We start from the raw sequence: 16,732 nt of genomic DNA, 5'->3' as shown, positions 1-16,732 counted from the left end.
AATTTTATTTATTATTATTTATTCCTTCTCTTTGTACTGCATATTGAATTCACGTACACATAACATGCACCATTGTTAGGCCATAGATTCTGCTCCAGGAACTGTATCCTTCCATTCCATTACTATTTCTGTGCTACCCTCTGATGATACCAGTGCTCCCTTAGGAAGGCAGTCTCATCCTCCCCCTTATCTTTAGAATATGAGGTGGTCTTCTCTGAATATATTTTTAGATCAATTTTGAGACTTTAAATTTGCCAAGACTTCTCCCCCACAGAAAATCCTACTGGGTTCAACTTGAAAATGCATCAAGCCTATGAATTATTTTTGCAAACAGTCTCATCTCCACAGTGGTTCCTTTTTTCAACACGTGGGGGCCTTCCCTTTCTTCCATCCTGCTTTGCCTTGCTCAGTAAAACTGGTGCTTTGATCGCTGTCACATCTGGTCTCCTTCTTCCACCCCACTTCAGTTTCACTCCACGTTCTCCTGTTTCCTCATGCACATCCAAACATAACACAATAGGACTTTCATTTACTACAGATGAGAAATCCTGGATCAGGTCTCATTTACTTAAACAATTAGCTAACAATGTGTTGCCTAAGAGGCATGAGCTATACTAGAAGCGTAGCATTCTCTAAGCCATTTGTTTTTAATCTTATGAATAACCACTCAGAACAGGAGAGTCGTAAGTTCTTTTTAAAGTTACTTGGCTCCATCTTCGAGGTGGAATTGAATTATTTGGAGTGAAGACAGTTGGAGTCCCCAGAGCCAGGACAAGAGTGAGGCAGGTGCGGTGCCCATGATGCAAAATTCAACATTTCTGGAGGTGCCTCCCTCTCCTCACCCTTGTCCTGGTTCCACCCCAGAAGTCCAGGTGCTGCGTGCCAGGTAGTGATGGCCTGCACCTGGGAGAGAAGACCACCCCCATAGCACTGCCAGGGGCCTGCAGGGGTGGGCCTGTCACCATCTGTGAAGAGCTCTTAGTCCTGCTTGACAGATGGCCCCCATCTTTGCTTATCCAGGTCACTTTTGCATTTTGATAGCAAACAAACAAACAAACAAACAAACAAACAAACACTAGATCAGTGTGACAGCCTGACACCTACAGGAACGCTCTTACAGGGTCCATGACCATTTGTCTGAACCACTTTATAGGTCAACGGAGTTGTGATCTGCACTCTGGCCTTTGCCACCCTTAACTGTCCAGAACCACCACTCACTTGGAAGAACCAGATAATCCTTGAACACAGGAACGAGAGCCAGTTAAAAACCCAAGAAGAGTTGGAGATAAGCAGAGGAAATCAACTATGATCAAATGCACTGTAAAATGGACATCAGGAGGCTACATATATACGAGGCCTGATTCCATAGTCTTGGTATGCTATTCAAACACAACAAAATAGCTTTTGTTTGGGGCAAGGGGAAATTTATTTAACAATCTTAGCTATGCAGGACACATTCTCATTAATTAGAAAAGGCTCTAAAGTCTGAGATAAAATTCAGAATTAGAGAGGAAAGGAAAGAGAAAAGAGAAGATGGAAGAGGATGTCAGAGAGCAGAAAGCTACCAGGAGGGGCAAGAGGCTCACACAGTGAGAAGATCCTGGGACGGGGAGAGGGTCACGGCAGGACGAGGTGCCAGGCAAAAAGGGCAGGGCCACTCAGTTCAGTTCAGTTCAGTCGCATCTGACTCTTTGTGACCCCATGAACCACAGCACGCCAGGCCTCCCAGTCCATCACTAACTCCCGGAGTTCACCCAAACTCATGTCCATTGAGTTGGTGATGCCAGCCAACCATCTCATCCTCTGTCATCCCCTTCTCCTCCCGCCTTCAATCTTTCCCAGCATCAGGGTCTTTTCAAATGAGTCAACTCTTTGCATCAGGTGGCCAAAGTACTGGAGTTTCAGCTTCAACATCAGTCTTTCCAATGAATACCCAGGACCTATCTCCTTTAGGATGGACTGATTGGATCGCCTTGCAGTTCAAGGGACTCTCAAGAGTCTTCTCCAACACCACAGTTCAAAAGCATCAATTCTTCAGTGCTCAGCTTTCTTTCTAGTCCAACTCTCACATCCACACATGACCACTGGGAAAACCATAGCCTTAACTAGACAAACCTTTGTTGGCAAAGTAATGTCTTTGCTTTTGAATATGCTGTCTAGGTTGGTCATAACTTTCCTTCCAAGGAGTAAGCATCTTTTAGTTTCATAGCTGCAGTCACCATCTGCAGTGATTTTGAAGCCCAGAAAAATAAAGTCAGCCACTGTTTCCACTGTTTCCCCATCTATTTCCCATGAAGTGATGGGACCAGATGCCATGATCTTCGTTTTCAGAATGTTGAGTTTTAAGCCAACTCTTTCACTCTCCTCTTTCACTTTCATCAAGAGGTTGTTTAGTTCTTCACTTTCTGCCATGAAGGTGGTATCATCTGCATATCTGAGGTTATTGATATTTCTCCTGGCAATCTTGATTCCAGCTTGTGCTTCCTCCAGCCCAGTGTTTCTCATGATATACTCTGCATGTAAGTTAAATAAACAGGGTGACAATATACAGCCTTGACGAACTCCTTTTCCTATTGGGAACCAGTCTGTTGTTCCATGTCCAGTTCTAACTGTTGCTTCCTGACCTGCATACAGATTTCTCAAGAGACAGGTCAGATGGTCTGGTATTCCTATCTCTTTCAGAATTTTCCACAGTTTATTTTACAGTCAAAGGCTTTGGCATAGTCAAGAAAGCAGAAATAGATGTTTTTCTGGAAATTTCTTGCTTTTTCAATGATCCAGCGGACACTGGCAATTTGACCTCTGGTTCCTCTGCCTTTTCTAAAACCAGCTTGAACATCTGGAAGCTCATGGCAGGGCCACTCATTGCAGGGTAACCACACCAACCACACATATTGCTCACAAAGAGCCCCCAGGTGACCTCGCAGTACAATAATTTATGTATTCTTGCCTGGAGAATTCCATGGACAGAGGAGCTGGGCAGGCTACAGTCCATGGGGTCACAAAGAGTCAGACATGACTGAGAAACTAACACTCATGCAGCAATGACCTTCTGTCTGCAAGAAAGTTGAGACACACATGCCCCCGCTTGAAGGAGTCACGCTACTTTTTTTCAGTATAATACCATTTGTCTGTAAAATAGGAGGCTATTGAAGTAAGTAGAGATGTCAAGTCATACAAGAGACAGCAATCTACCTTCTCCCACACTCCAGGCTGTCATAAGCTCTGTGATGTGACAGCTATGCTCTCTGGCAGCCAACATTGACCCGCATCTCCAGAAGCTCTTGGCCAGGAGCCCCCCCAGGATGCCTCATCCAGCCCTGTGTGTGGCTCACCCAGCTGTGACCTTGTCTTCTGTCATGTTACTTGAAAACCTCTTTGACCCATAGTAGTTGATCAAATGTGCAGAAGAGTGTGCTCGACCTGCCACACACATATGTATGTGTGTATACACGTCTACAGATAAGCAGAGAGCTGTATATTCAAGGTTTGGGGTACGCTGAGTTGCCTTCAGTGAAAACAGCAGAGGAGAAGAATGTTAAGTTCAGCAGGTAATCTGGTATTTGGAGGAACCCTGTAAGTCTGACCAACAACTTCATGAAGGGCAGCAGGAAGAACACCCATCCGACAGGTCCTGATGGAGGGAACGGACAGCTGGGGAGGCCCTCCTCACAGGAAGTTTGTTGTGTGTGGAGAGCTGGTCCAGCTGGGTCTCCCAGTTCCAAACACCATGTGCTCTATTCTGTGTGTTCAGTGTACAGACAAGGGAAACCTGTGCCTGGGACCAACGAGGTCATCAGCATGTATTTGCTGAATAAATAATTCCCATCAGGCATGTTAAAGTAGTCTTGACACTTAAAAAAGTTAAACTTCAGTTACCTAGACCTGTCATTCACCAATCCAGAATTATCCTTTTCTATTTCACACAATAGAGATGATACCTTATCACTGTCATGCCAACCCATTCACTTTTTAAAAATGGGTTATAGGTTTTTATCGAGAAATAATTGACATATAACACTGCCTAAGTTTAAGGTGTGCAACGTGCTGATTTGATTCATTTATATATTGCAGTATGATTACATTAGCTAACAACTCTGTCGAGTCACAAAATTATTTCTTTTAGGGGATAAGAATATTTAAAACCTAGCCTCTTAGCAACTTTGGAATATATAATGGCACCCCACTCCAGTATTCTTGCCTGGAAAATCCCATGGACGGAGGAGCCTGGTAGGCTACAGTCCATGGGGTTGCAAAGCGTCAGATACGACTGAGAGACTTCACTCACTCATAATCACTATGCTGTGCATTAGATCCCCAGGATCTATTCATCTTCTAGTTGCAAGTTCATGACCTATTTAAGTGTGATTGGCTTGTGAAAGATGAGCCACACATGGGGAAACAGAAAAAAACAGAGCTGCCCTTTCGTTTTGTTTTCCCAATACCCAGCAGACAAATTACAATCACATATCACTCAAGTACTACAGAAATTAAGCTAAGTTAGTACGATTCCAACACTAGTCTGTTGGAAATCATACTCTAGGTCAGAGCTATATTTTTATCTCCCTACAAACAATATGGAGAACTCAGGTATATATATATATATATATATATATAGGCTATGCCATGCAACATGTGGGATCTTAGTTCCCCAACCAGGAACTGAATCTGCACTTCTTGCATTGGAAGTACAAACTCATAACCACTGGACCACCAGGGAGGTCCCAGGAACTTGTTTTAAAGACATATTATGCGCCCTACCTCCGAAGATTTTTAATTTAGTGGGTCTGGGTGGGCCCAGGAACTCCTCATTTGTTTAACAAACATCCCAGGGGATTCTGTTCTGGGAGCCACTGGAGATGATAAAGCAATGCCACCTGGGTTGAGTACCAAACAGTGGTCCAATACCCACAGTCCCCAAGTCCATTAGCTAATTCAAGGAATAGCACAGGTACACTCTCCTCAGTTGCTATAAAATAACAGAAGTCTGTTTCACATTTCATTGTTAACCTCGGCTTTTCAAAATTACATAATACTCGATGGAGGTTGGGGCTTCCCTAGTAGCTCAGATGGTAAAGCATCCATCTGCAATGCAGGAGACCCAGGTTCAATCCCTGGATCAGGAAGATCCCCTGGAGGAGGAAATGGCAACCCACTGTAGTATTCTCGCCTGAAGAATTCCATGCACACAGGAGCCTGGTGGGCTGCAGTCCATGGGGTCACAAAGAGTCGGAAACAATTGAACGACTAACACACACAGATGGAGGTTACTGAAACTGTCTTGAGCCAAGATATTTGGTAGGCATACAGTAACAATTTTTCAAATTAGCCACTGATATCACGATTTTAAAGATGAGGAAATAGGTTTACAGAAGATAAGAAATTTACCCAAAATAACATAGTGAGTAAGTGTCCAAGCTGGATTTCAAACTCCTAAGTCTGTCCAACCCCAAAGAAAAAGTTATTCCAGACAACTAAATAATGCATCATTTTCAATTCTTCTGTAAGAACTCATGTCCAGTGATTTCGGATATTCTTTACAGGTGATTCATTCATTCCAGTTTCATAGGCTCATAACATACTAAATGTCTTCCATTCTAAGAAAATATTAAGATTTAATAAGAAGAAACATCATTTGAATAACAGTTTTCAGCGGCATAAAACTCTACAGTAAATCCGTACATTGAGTGTAAGATGCCTCACAATTTTGGAAATGTGAAAATGCAAAACTAAATAACAACGAGGAAGAGAGGGTAGAATCTGTGGGGGAAAAAAAAACATACTACAATTTATGGCTAGTTTACTATGCAGCCTCTGGCTTACAGCGCCACCTGCTGTAAAAAAGTGGCAACTGCATGGGCCCTCAATGTCCACACTGGTCTGAGGGTTGTTATCTCTTTATCACCTCGTTTCTAACAGTAAGTGCCAGTATCAGATATAATATGTGGCTGTGGAACAAAGGTGAAAATAAGAATAAAAATAAAATTTTAAAGGAGGAAAACTAAAGAGAATGGAAAGAAAAAAGGAAACGAAAGTAGGGAGGCTGTGCCTCCTCACGAATCACTGTGTCATTAGTATCTCTTTTCTTATGCATCAGGTATTTTGCATGTTTGATCTCCAATCTATTTGATTTCTGGTCTTACACCGTCTTGCCTTTTCCTTTTCTCAGTCTTTTCAAAGAACAAGCTTTGTTTTTATTGACCATCTCTATTACATTTTCATTTCTACTTCACTTATTTCTGCTCATCTTTGTCATTTGCTTCCTTCTACTTACTTTGGGTTCTTACTTTCCACACCTCTGCCATGTAATTTTAAAGTACAGAATTCCAAAGTGGAAGGAGATAAGACCTGGCCCTCCCCTCTCATTTTATAAAGAGGCCCAGAGGGAACGGGCATTTGCCTAAAATCCTCCAGCTGGGAACAGAGCTTCCACACTCTCCATTCACTGCTTCTCTTCTCACACCACCACTCTCCTTCCTTCTCTCTCTCCTCTCCCATACCTCTCCCTCAGCCCAGAAGAGAAAAAGATAAGATTTTTGGATTGATAAAATTCAGAAGAAATTGATAAATATCTTCCTCAAAAGAGTCGCATATAAGAACTTAAAAATCAGAGCACATCTGTGTTGGTGGGTTTCCTGTTGTTATAACACAGCGCGTTTAGTTCAAAGGGTGTGTGCGTGCTCAGTCATGTCTGACCCTTTCCAACCCCATGGACCCTTTCCAACCCCATGACCCTTTCCAACCATGGAGCTCCCCAGGCTCCTAGAATACTGGAGTAGGTCACCATTTCCTTCTCCAGGGGATCTTCCTGACCCAGGGTTGAACCTGAGTCTCCTACAGCTCCTGCATTGGCAGGTGGATTCTTTACCACTGAGCCACCAGGGAAGCCCAATCCAAGAGGAGGGCTGCCGATTGAATAAGAAGACGGAAATGTCACAAGTAATCAAACACAGCACGATTTTATAAAACAAAATTCAATCTGCCTTCTAGAAGTTTATGCTGTATTTATAAAAATTCTGATACTTAGATTATTTGGAAAGAAGCAAAAATTGATGGTATCTTAATGAATCGGGTATCAGTGTCAAAATGCAAAGGTAGTCTTACATTCCAGGTTAAACAGATGAGCACTTCTAGCCATAAAACGTATTGAATTGTGGGTAAAAAGCACTGGTCCTGTAGGGTTAAAAGGGAGCTGAGGTTTTACTTCTGGGCTCACGTCCTGCTACCCCTGGGACTTCAGAAGCCCTGGTGGCCTCGAGGGCCAGGTATCTTCCTCCCTCTGCCAAGATCTTGGATAAGAAAGACTATGAGGTTAGTCATTTACATCTAGTAAGGCGATATTGCTCAAGTGCCCTCTCTAGGACTGTTTGTATTTGAAGTTCTCCTTCAGTGTGAGTTTTCTTGTCTAAGAAATATGAGGTAGCTTTGATCAAGGACGTAGGTATGGGGGGACAAGGGGTTTCCAGGTGCTCAGAAATAATTCCATCCAAGACCCTGAATATTTCAACACAAGTTTGCCATGTCCTCCAAAAATGTGTAGTCCCCAAAAGCACTTCCCAAAGTAGCATTAGAGTTGTTAACACACATACACACACGCACAGTGTGGTCTAGTCTCTAATATACTGGTACACAGTGTGATGCTCTGAGAGGGATATGGAGAATAATACTTCTAAAACATATTCAACCATGAGACATCTTCTTCAAGTAGCATCTGGAGGTCTGTAATGAGTTAAATAATGTCACCGCTCCCCCCAAAATAAAGATGCCTCAACCTGGAACCTCAGAATGTGACTTTACTTGGAATGAAGATAATTATGACATCAATCTTGAGATAAGATCATCCTGGATTGATTAGGGTGGGCCTTGAATCCAATGATGAGTGTCCTGTCAAGAGACAGAAAAAAAGACGCATGGCAACCCAGAAAATAAGGCCACATGAACACGGAGGCAGAGGTTGGAAAGACACAGCCACAAGCCAAGGGACGCTGAAGTCCAGAAGCTGAAAGGAAGGGCTCTCCCCTGCCAGGGCCTTTGGAGTGAGTATGGCCTAGCCGAAGCCTCGACTTCAGGCTTCTAGCCTCCATAACTGTGAGAGAATAAACTTCTGTTGTTTTAAGCCACCAAATGTGTGGTAATTTATTGCAGCAGCCTGGGGAAGTAACACAAGGCCTAACATTCCCCCAGAACATGCAAGAGGAATCAGTTCATAGACTTCCTTCTGCTCAGTCTCCAGCCCCATCAAAGAACCATTCTGAAGGCTTTCTGACGGTATTGCCATTAGAACTCATTATTCACTGTAAGACAGAAAAAGAAGAAAATGGTTTCTGAAAACATACGTGGACATAATAGGCTTTGGCAAGAGGTATCCTAGGGACAGGAACAACTGCTTGGTAAGAGGAAGTAGGAAGTGTCTCAAAGTCATTCATGGGAAGGCTCTGCCTTGCACAAAAGCAGAAAACTGGGAGGTGAGAGATCTGATTAATATACAAATAACATTATAATTGGACTAAGTGAAAGTCAACAAATGAGAGCAGTCAGCCCCCAGCAGCACAAGCATTTTATCTTCCACAACATTTGAGAACCCTGGGATCTGATCCTTCTGCTCTTTCATATTACAGTCAGAAAGTCTGTGCTGAAATTGATTGTTATGAAGAACCAGTCTCAATTTTAAAACCAAGCATGAAAAAAAATTTTTATGAGTGAAAAAAGTTCTGAACAACTTTATATACCACCATTTTTGTAACATCCCCTAAAAAGCAAAGTAAATTATACAAAGGAACAGGACAATGTGAGGTGAGTATGCTCAAGCAAGAGACTGATAAAATTCAGAGAAACAGTTACCTCTGAGATTGAAGGTTTGGCAGGGGTTGTGTTCAAGGAGGAAGAGCATGGTAATATTCTAACTCTGAGATTGGCTGGTGGGCTCAGAGTGTTCATGTTAACGTGCATTATAACTCATACATGTGACATATATAACATATGTGTTATATACAACTTTATTATGCAATAATTGATACATTTGAAAGAATATATTAACCTAAAATATAAGGGCTTCCTGGTGGCTCAGATGGTAAAGAATCTGCCTGCAATGTGGGAGACCTGGGTTCGATCCCTGGGTTGGGAAGATCCCCTAGAGAAGGGAATGGCTACCCACTCCAGTATTCTTGCCTGGCGAATTCCATGAACAGAGGAGCCTGGTGGGCTACAGTCCATAGTGTTGAAAAGAGTCAGACACGACTGAACGACTAACACACACAAAATATATATAGCCTTTTACAAGAAAAAAATTAATCAAACTGAAAGCCCCTCAGGGCTTGAGGACAACTGTGTTCCAAAGACCACATTTAGGGGGAAACCTGGCGGCTTGACGGTCTCCATGGCTCACTTCCCCATAAGAGTTTTCTCACTTGATTCTTGCTGTCTCCACCAAGCCCGGCCGCAAACTTGTCACTCTTGCTCCCAGCTCTTCAGAGATACAAGGATAAAACCAGCCTCTCTTCCTTCCAGTCCTCAGAGCACAGTAGGCAGGGGAGCATTCTCCAAAAGCTGTCCTAAGTGAGGGTGAATGGGAATGACAGAAGCATAGCAGGACAAGCAACAGCGTGCTGCAGCAAGCCCAGCCCCACACAGTCTGCCCTTAGTCACCACACCCCCTCTGCTTCCCTCCTTCTCTGGCTGGCACCCCTCCTTCAGTCTTGCTACACTGTTTGGGGTTGTCTGTGCAGGCCCATGCATCCAGCCTCTGTCGCTGCTGTGTCCTCTGCCTAGAATGCCCTCCTCACCTTTCCCTGCCTTGCCGTATCTTGTTCATCCTTCGCCTCTCCACGCAGGCAGGCTTTTTCAGGAAGGCTTCAGGTAACATCAACTGGGTGAAGAACCCTTATCACCTGTCTCATGTCTCATCACCAACCCCAAGTGAGCATGACCTTGAAGGGGCAAATCTTCCTGCTTGGTGTCTGCACACCTGGAGTTGACCAAGTCCTGGTACAAAGCAAATGCTCAGTCAATCCTTGTTGAAAGGAGATGTGCTAAAATTAGTCAAGATCCCAGAGACCAGATGTCAGTGCAAAGCTCTCAAGGAGAAAAGAAAGACTTTTCTGAGCCTCCAACTTTTTTATCCTGAAACTACTTCAATCCAGCTCCAAAGGGCTGGGACTCCTTTACACACATACCTTTCTTGGCTCCCTTCCCCAATCCCCTTCCCTGCCCCCTGGCCAAATGGCCTTTTGCAACCCCCTTATCTAACAAGGGCATCTTGAGTGATTCCCAGACAAACTAAAAAACCAAAGTTCAAACCCAAGACCCCCCGTATCCATCTTATTTCTGGCTTCTAATCTGAGGGATGTCTTCACAACTGATAGGAGAGGCAAGATGAAGAATGATCTGGACCCTCAAGCCTGAGTTGATGGTCACGGTCCCTCTGGAGCCTCTACTAACTGTCTCTTTAATTGAAGTGAAGTGAAAGTCACTCAGTTGTGTCTGACTCTTTGCGACTCCATGCATTATACAGTCCATGGAATTCTCTAGGCCAGAATACTGGAATGGGTAGCCTTTCTCTTCTCCAGGGGATCGTCCCAACCCAGGGATCGAATCCAGGTCTCCCGCACTGCAGGCCTCTCTAAGGTGAGCCCTAAGTCCTAGAAAAGAAATTTCGTTATCATAGTCTAACACCACAGTATTTTAACAATAGGGTGTCAGACTATGGTTTAAAGGACGCTGGGAACTCAGCCACAGGAGCTGGTGAGGAGAGGGAGGAAGCTTGAGAAAGAGGAATGAAGGGTGGGAAACCAGACCTTTCCCCGGTGCTGGCCCCCAAGCACAGGATCACTAAGACACACCAGCTGAAGCTTAGCTCAAGCCTTAGTCGGCACCTGGAGACCTGACCTAAAGGGTCTCCTTTCAGGTCAGACACCTGAAAGTAAAGCAGGCTACTTGAGAGCTTCCAGTTGCATCTCTGGCTGACTGGGCAAGGAGCAAGAGCCCAGCATCTGTGGAGAGCAGCTAGAAGTTCAGGCAGGTGCCAAAGCCTTTGATAAGAAGCAGAATATCAGGAAAGACAATCATGAGAAACCTAGGATTAGATGGGTGAAGAGGCAGCGTGAGGGAGGGGATACATAGATTCACACAGAAGAGGAGAAAATGCTATGCCCAAAGTGCTACAGAAAAACTGGGGGTCCAAATGGAGTCGAAGAGGAGATTGAGGGGCAGGGGAGCCATGAGAGCTGGCACCTTGGCTATACTAATAGGTTGTGTCTGGAGATATAACTGTCTTAAAGGTCCAGCAGGGGATGTTGCTCCTGAGGAATGGAAGGGGTCAGGCTGAGCCTCAGGGCGAGGCAGTAGGGAGTTAAAATGGAGAGAAGGCAAGTATGTTCAAAAACAGGTACATGCATATAGTACATGTTAGAAGCTTCCTAACTGGAGGCTAGGATGTGGTGTGTGTGTGCACGTGTGTGTGTGTCAGTGTATAACATATAAAAGTAGAGAAAATAATGAACCTCCATCCATGGAGACTTCCCCCAACTTCTGCACAACTGCTGGTCAATCATCTTCCCCCCACACCTCCACCCACTGCCCTCTGCCCTGAATTTTTAGAAGCAAATCCCAGATATTGTATCATTTTGTTAAAGTTTCAGTATGTAAATCTAAGAGATAAGGACTTTCCTTTTTTTATATAATTTTATTTATTCTTGGTTGCACTGGGTCTTCGTTGCCACATGCGGGCCTTTCTCTAGTTGTGGCGGGTGGGGGCTACTCTCTGGTTGCAGTGCACAGGCTTCTCATTGGGGCGGCTTCTCTTGTTGCAGAGCACAGGCTCAATAGTTGTGGCGAAAGGGCTTAGTTGTTCCGCCATATATCGGATCTTCCTGGACCAGGGATCAAACCCCATGTCTCTGGCTTTGGCAGGTAGATCCTTTACCACTGAACCACCAGGGAAGCCCAGGACTTTCCTTTATGAATTAACCCCAATGACACCATCGACATCATCAGATCCCCAAATTCCTTAACAGAAATACAAGTTACCAGATATCCAATCAGGATTCACATTTCCCAGATGGTCTTCCGAATGGTTGTCTTTCCTTTTATTTTTCCAGTTAGTTTAATCTGGGTCTAAATAATGTCCATACATCATTAGTTAAAATATTCCCCAAGTCTCTTTTAATTTACAGGTTTTCCTTCCCTGTCTTGTTTCTGAAAATTATTTTGCTGCTGCTGCTATTGTTGTTAAAACACTAGGTTGTGTGTATGCAGGAGGTCCCATTCTTGGTTTTGCTGATGGTATCCCTGTGGTGTCATCTGACTTGTTTTCTCTGTTCCCTATATTTCTTATGAATTATAGATTCACGCGAACTCCTCTGGCACAACTCTTTCACAGGTGCAGTGTGTTCTTCACTGAGAGGATGCTGATGTCGGGTTGTCCCTTTTTTTGTTTCAGAAAACTGTGAGGTCCTAAATTCTATCATTCCTTTGGCACTTAAAAGCCAGAATACTTCTATAAAGAGAAACCTCCTTCATCCGTTACATGATTACCCTGATGAATGGTTCAGGTAGAAGAGACAGGATATGTGCTTGATTCTTTCATTTACCAGTTTTTGATAATGAGTTAGTTCCCTAGAATCTTCTAAAGGCAATCAATGAGGCTTTATTTTTGTTGAGTATTACTGTGAATTTATGAACATGAATATATTTGATGTATTTTAAGGATAGGATGTTTGTAAGATCTTTAAGGTCTGGTATAAGACGGGCCTTTCAATGCAGGCAGCCTGATTAGACTGGCAGGTTTGTCCTTTAACAGTTGAGGATGGGTGGACCCAGCAGGGGGCAGGTTTGAAGTGAGCCGTGAATGGCACAGTCCTGTGAGCAACCAGTTGACTGATGTATGGTTCTGAGGAGAAGCTGTAATTCTGACGAGAATTACTTGAGTAGTCAATCTATTGCTCCAAAAAGTGGATTTTTAAGAAATTCCTAAAACAATAAAAATATTTGGCTTGAGACTTGCCCTTTAAATCTGAGGTTTATTTCCTTCTTTACACCTTGAAATTTATTCCCATTGTCTTCAAATATTTCTTCCTCTCTGCTTTTATATCATTCCCTTTCTATTCTAGTTCTATTCTTGATATTAATTAGAAATTTTAAAAATAGCTGCCTTATTTGCTGGCAAACTGCTGAAACTACTCTTTCCAATCACTGATTCCTCTTCAGCTACATCTGCTGCCACTGCTGCTGCTAAGTCGCTTCAGTCGTGTCCGACTCTGTGGGACTCCATAGACGACAGCCCACCAGGCTCCCCCGTCCCTGGGATTCTCCAAGCAAGAACACTGGAGTGGGTTGCCATTTCCTCCTCCATCAGCTACATCTAGTCTATGGTTTATCCATATTATTGATAAAGAATATTCATTCTATTATCATATTCTTCATGTTTAATGTTTCTATTCATTTTAGTTTCATGATTTTTTCCTGACCTATATTGCTATTGTCATTCCTCACTTTCTTAAATATATTTATCATGCTTATTTAAAAATCTTGGTCCATCCGTTTTAATTATTCAATTATTATTCAATTATTCAATGTATTTCAGATGGCATACATTGTCCAACTGTTGTCGTTTTATGGTGGTGTTCCATAGACTACCATATGGTAGTCTAGTTATTTGGCCTGTGAATTCATGTCCTCTTGGAATTTCAGCTCCTCTGATAAACAGGTATCCAGAAGGCCCAGGACTTAGGAGTGGGAGGCCGCTGATGGGCCCAGAACCAAAGTCTCAGGCACAGGAGAGCCACTGTGTGTCCCTCCCACTCCCTGGCTACACCAGATCACGCCCCAGCCAGGTTTCTGCCCTCAGGGAGAAGCAGGGCTGAAAAGAAACCCTAACCTGGCAGCCCTGGGTGTGTGCGTGGGGGGAGGAGAGAGTGAAAGGGGGGCAGGGGCCCACCTTCCGTGTTTAATGTCCCACCCCAACAGCACTTCTGTGTTGGTCAGCTATTCCCAGGGAGGACTCCCACCAGTGGCTTCTGAGTTGTTACCATTTCTTCTGTGAAGAGCGATCACTGGGACAGAGCGGCGAAAGCAGAACCTGAAGTCTGGTTCATCCCACCTAACTTTGTGGCGTCTCCTCCTGCCACCCACCTTCTACATGTTCACAGACTAAGGCAATCCTTAGATTCCCCAGCCTTTTAATTTCTTTTTTACTTCCCAGAACCTGCGGTTCCTCCAGCTGCTTTAGTTTCTCCACGCGTCGTGGGAGAGCAGCCCTGGGCCGCATCCTGGTGTTAAGAGAACCACCTTGACAACCCCTCGAGTCTCGGGGTTCAGCTCTCCTAGCTCTACAGTTTGCTGTCTGTGTGTCCCCGAGCAAATTACATGGCTACTGTCCGTGCCTCGTTTTGCCTCATCTGTAGATTGGGGCAATGGTAGTTTCTGCCTGGTTGACTCTTTAATAGTGCCTTTGAAAGCGGTTAGAACAGAACCCGGTACAGGGCAAGGGCACTCACCTGTTAGCTAGGTAGATGTAATTCGGCATTCCACCGTGGCCCGCCCTCTGCAATGGTTTCCTTTGACTTTTCTTGCTCTCTGCGTAGCCGCAAGCTAATCAGGCCCCAGCGGGGGCGCGCGCAGGGTCGTGGCGGGGCCAGCGGGGCCCTCACACTTCAGCGGGCTACACGGGCAAGTCGGGAGTCGCACCGCGCGGTGGTTTAGGCGAGCGGCGAAGAGCCCCGGCCTCGGGGGAGGTGCGAGGGGACTCGCGAGGACCGCCGGGTGCACCCGAGCGGCTCCGGGTGCGCGCGGGGGCCGGGGGCCGCTCAGGATGGCGCACAGGGCGAAGTCCGTGGCGCCCGGAGGCTGCCGCGGGGCGGCGCTGCGCCCCTTCTCGCCGGTCAGCCGCCGGGCCCCGAGCCGGCCCGCAGCGGGCTCAGCGAGGGCTCCCAGTGCGCGGCCCCCGGCGCGAAGGGCAACATGCAGTGCCTCGGAGCGGAGCACCTGGTAAGGCCCGCACCTGGCCCCAGGGGAGGGATCGCGCGCGGGGAAGGCTCGGGCCCCTCCACGCACCTGCCCCGCGGGGACGCTTCCGCCTCCCGGGATCCCGCGGACCGACCTCCCGCCCCTGCGCCGCCGCGTCCCGGGGGCACCTAGCGGGGTAGACCTCGGACCCACTCGGCTGCTGGGGCGGAGGCTCGGGAGAGGCTGGCCTCCAGGCGCCAACTTGGGGCTGCCTCTAGGTGCGCCTCCAGGTAAGGACTCGGCGGCTGGGAACTTATCCGCTCCGCACACAGCAGGTGTTGCAAAGGCTTCGCGAACGCTTCAGGCGGCCACGTTTAAAAAAAAAAAAAAGTTACTTTGAACAGTCTTCGAGTAAGTTTGGGCTCATTTTCTAGCTCGGGACCTAAATATATGATTATCCTCTTTTCCTAAACACTCTTCCTTCTTTTTCTGGAAGGATTCCGCAGAAAGAATCCCCACGCAAAGACAGTGGCGACCTCAGATTTATAGGAAATGCACAGATACGGCATGGTTGTTCTTGTTCTTTCTCTTCTGGACTGGTTTGGTAAGTGTGGGTGCCTGGCAAGGAAGAGGCCAGAGTGTGGGGTGTGTGTGTGTGTGTGTGTGTGTGTGTCCCGAAATAGCTGTGCCCCAAATATAAATCGCGTCCCTGGGCGGGGGTGAAGTGAAGTGGGGGTGAGGGTTCCAGGTGGTACCAGGTAACAGGTTGTGTCGCGGCTAGAGACGTTTGCCACAGAGCAAACAGCAGTTCTCAGAAGTACCAGTCAGGTATCTCTTAACCTTTTAGGCTCAGTAGATTGGAGAGGTGGGCTTATTACTTTGGGCCACTTCTAACACAAGACGCCATTAGGAAATGAGAACCACCGTCTGCAGTGGGATTGCCATTCAATAGGCCTCTTAGTACCAGCCCACTGAGGGGGAAGTTCTTTTACCATCTGGTCTCAGTCCCCCGAATAAAATGTTCCTCTCACAAAGGGATATCCAGGTAAGCCTAGAAATAAATTCCTCTTACTTTAGCTGAGTGTAACATGCTCTTGGAATGTTGTGTTTAGCAGCTAATAGGTAAACAAGCCTTTGCTATAAACCCTCTAGTTGGATAGGTAATAAGGTTTTTGCCCACTCTAGTTACCAGGTGTGTGTGATTGCTGATAGACCTTCCATTTTAGTTCTGGAAGAGTCTCTTGGAAGCTGAACCTTGATGCTTTTATAACTTATTTTACAGTTGTATGTAACAGCAGAAAAAGGCTCACTCGAGTTCTTAAAAGATCATGTTCATGAAATCATCCATTTCAGATGGAGGCATGCTGTTTCTTCATGGTAAATGATTTTAAAGCCTGACGGTGGCTACCACGTAATTACCTTTGTTGAAAAGACTTAAATTTGAATAAACCCTAAAATATGAATCTCTTTCCAAGCTAGAAAGGCATTTACTCACTTGACTTACCGACTGGTTTCACACAGATAGGTGAATAATAGGCACAGTGGAAGGTTGGACCTTAAAGGCATAATCAAATGTTCTGTGTTGCCTCTATAATAACCCTTGGAGCTCTTCTCTAGGAGTTGGGAAAAACTATACCTATAACATCTCCTCTTAAACTTTCCACAGATGCTGGTGTTTCTTTCTGGGTCTGCTGTTGTATAAATGCAGGAAGCAGCTGTTCTGCCAGTTCCTGGCTGCTTTGAACTTGGACTGTTAATGATCTTCCCTAGCCTCTCCACAGCTCAAACCCAG

At 45.4% G+C, this 16,732-nt stretch overlaps 1 protein-coding gene and 1 long non-coding RNA gene across 6 annotated transcripts in view; one reads left to right on the top strand and one right to left on the bottom strand.

Annotated features, from left to right (window-relative positions):
• Positions 1-14,796, bottom strand: part of LOC133244256 (uncharacterized) — a 91,161-nt gene extending 76,365 nt beyond the window's left edge. Inside the window, exon 1 of one of the 2 annotated variants that reach the window (XR_009735346.1) lies at positions 14,493-14,796. This is a non-coding gene — a long non-coding RNA (uncharacterized LOC133244256). The remainder of the gene's footprint in view (positions 1-14,492) is intronic. The other variant, XR_009735345.1, reaches the window with a different exon arrangement.
• A 76-nt stretch (positions 14,797-14,872) lies between these two features.
• Positions 14,873-16,732, top strand: part of SLC44A3 (solute carrier family 44 member 3) — an 86,516-nt gene continuing 84,656 nt past the window's right edge. For 2 of the 4 annotated variants that reach the window (XM_061411135.1, XM_061411134.1), the window contains exons 1-2: positions 14,873-14,982; positions 15,437-15,544. In XM_061411135.1, coding sequence (XP_061267119.1) covers positions 14,956-14,982; positions 15,437-15,544 — 135 coding nt within the window. In that variant the 5' untranslated portion in view covers positions 14,873-14,955. Of the gene's footprint in view, positions 14,983-15,139; positions 15,231-15,262; positions 15,352-15,436; positions 15,545-16,732 lie in introns of those variants that run through there. The other 2 variants (XM_061411136.1, XM_061411137.1) reach the window with 2 other exon arrangements.

This window comes from Bos javanicus, chromosome 3 (assembly GCF_032452875.1).
Source record: "Bos javanicus breed banteng chromosome 3, ARS-OSU_banteng_1.0, whole genome shotgun sequence".
Lineage (NCBI taxonomy): Eukaryota > Metazoa > Chordata > Mammalia > Artiodactyla > Bovidae > Bos > Bos javanicus.
Note: the sequence above shows the minus strand (reverse complement) of the source record. Positions and strands in the feature narration are given on the sequence as shown.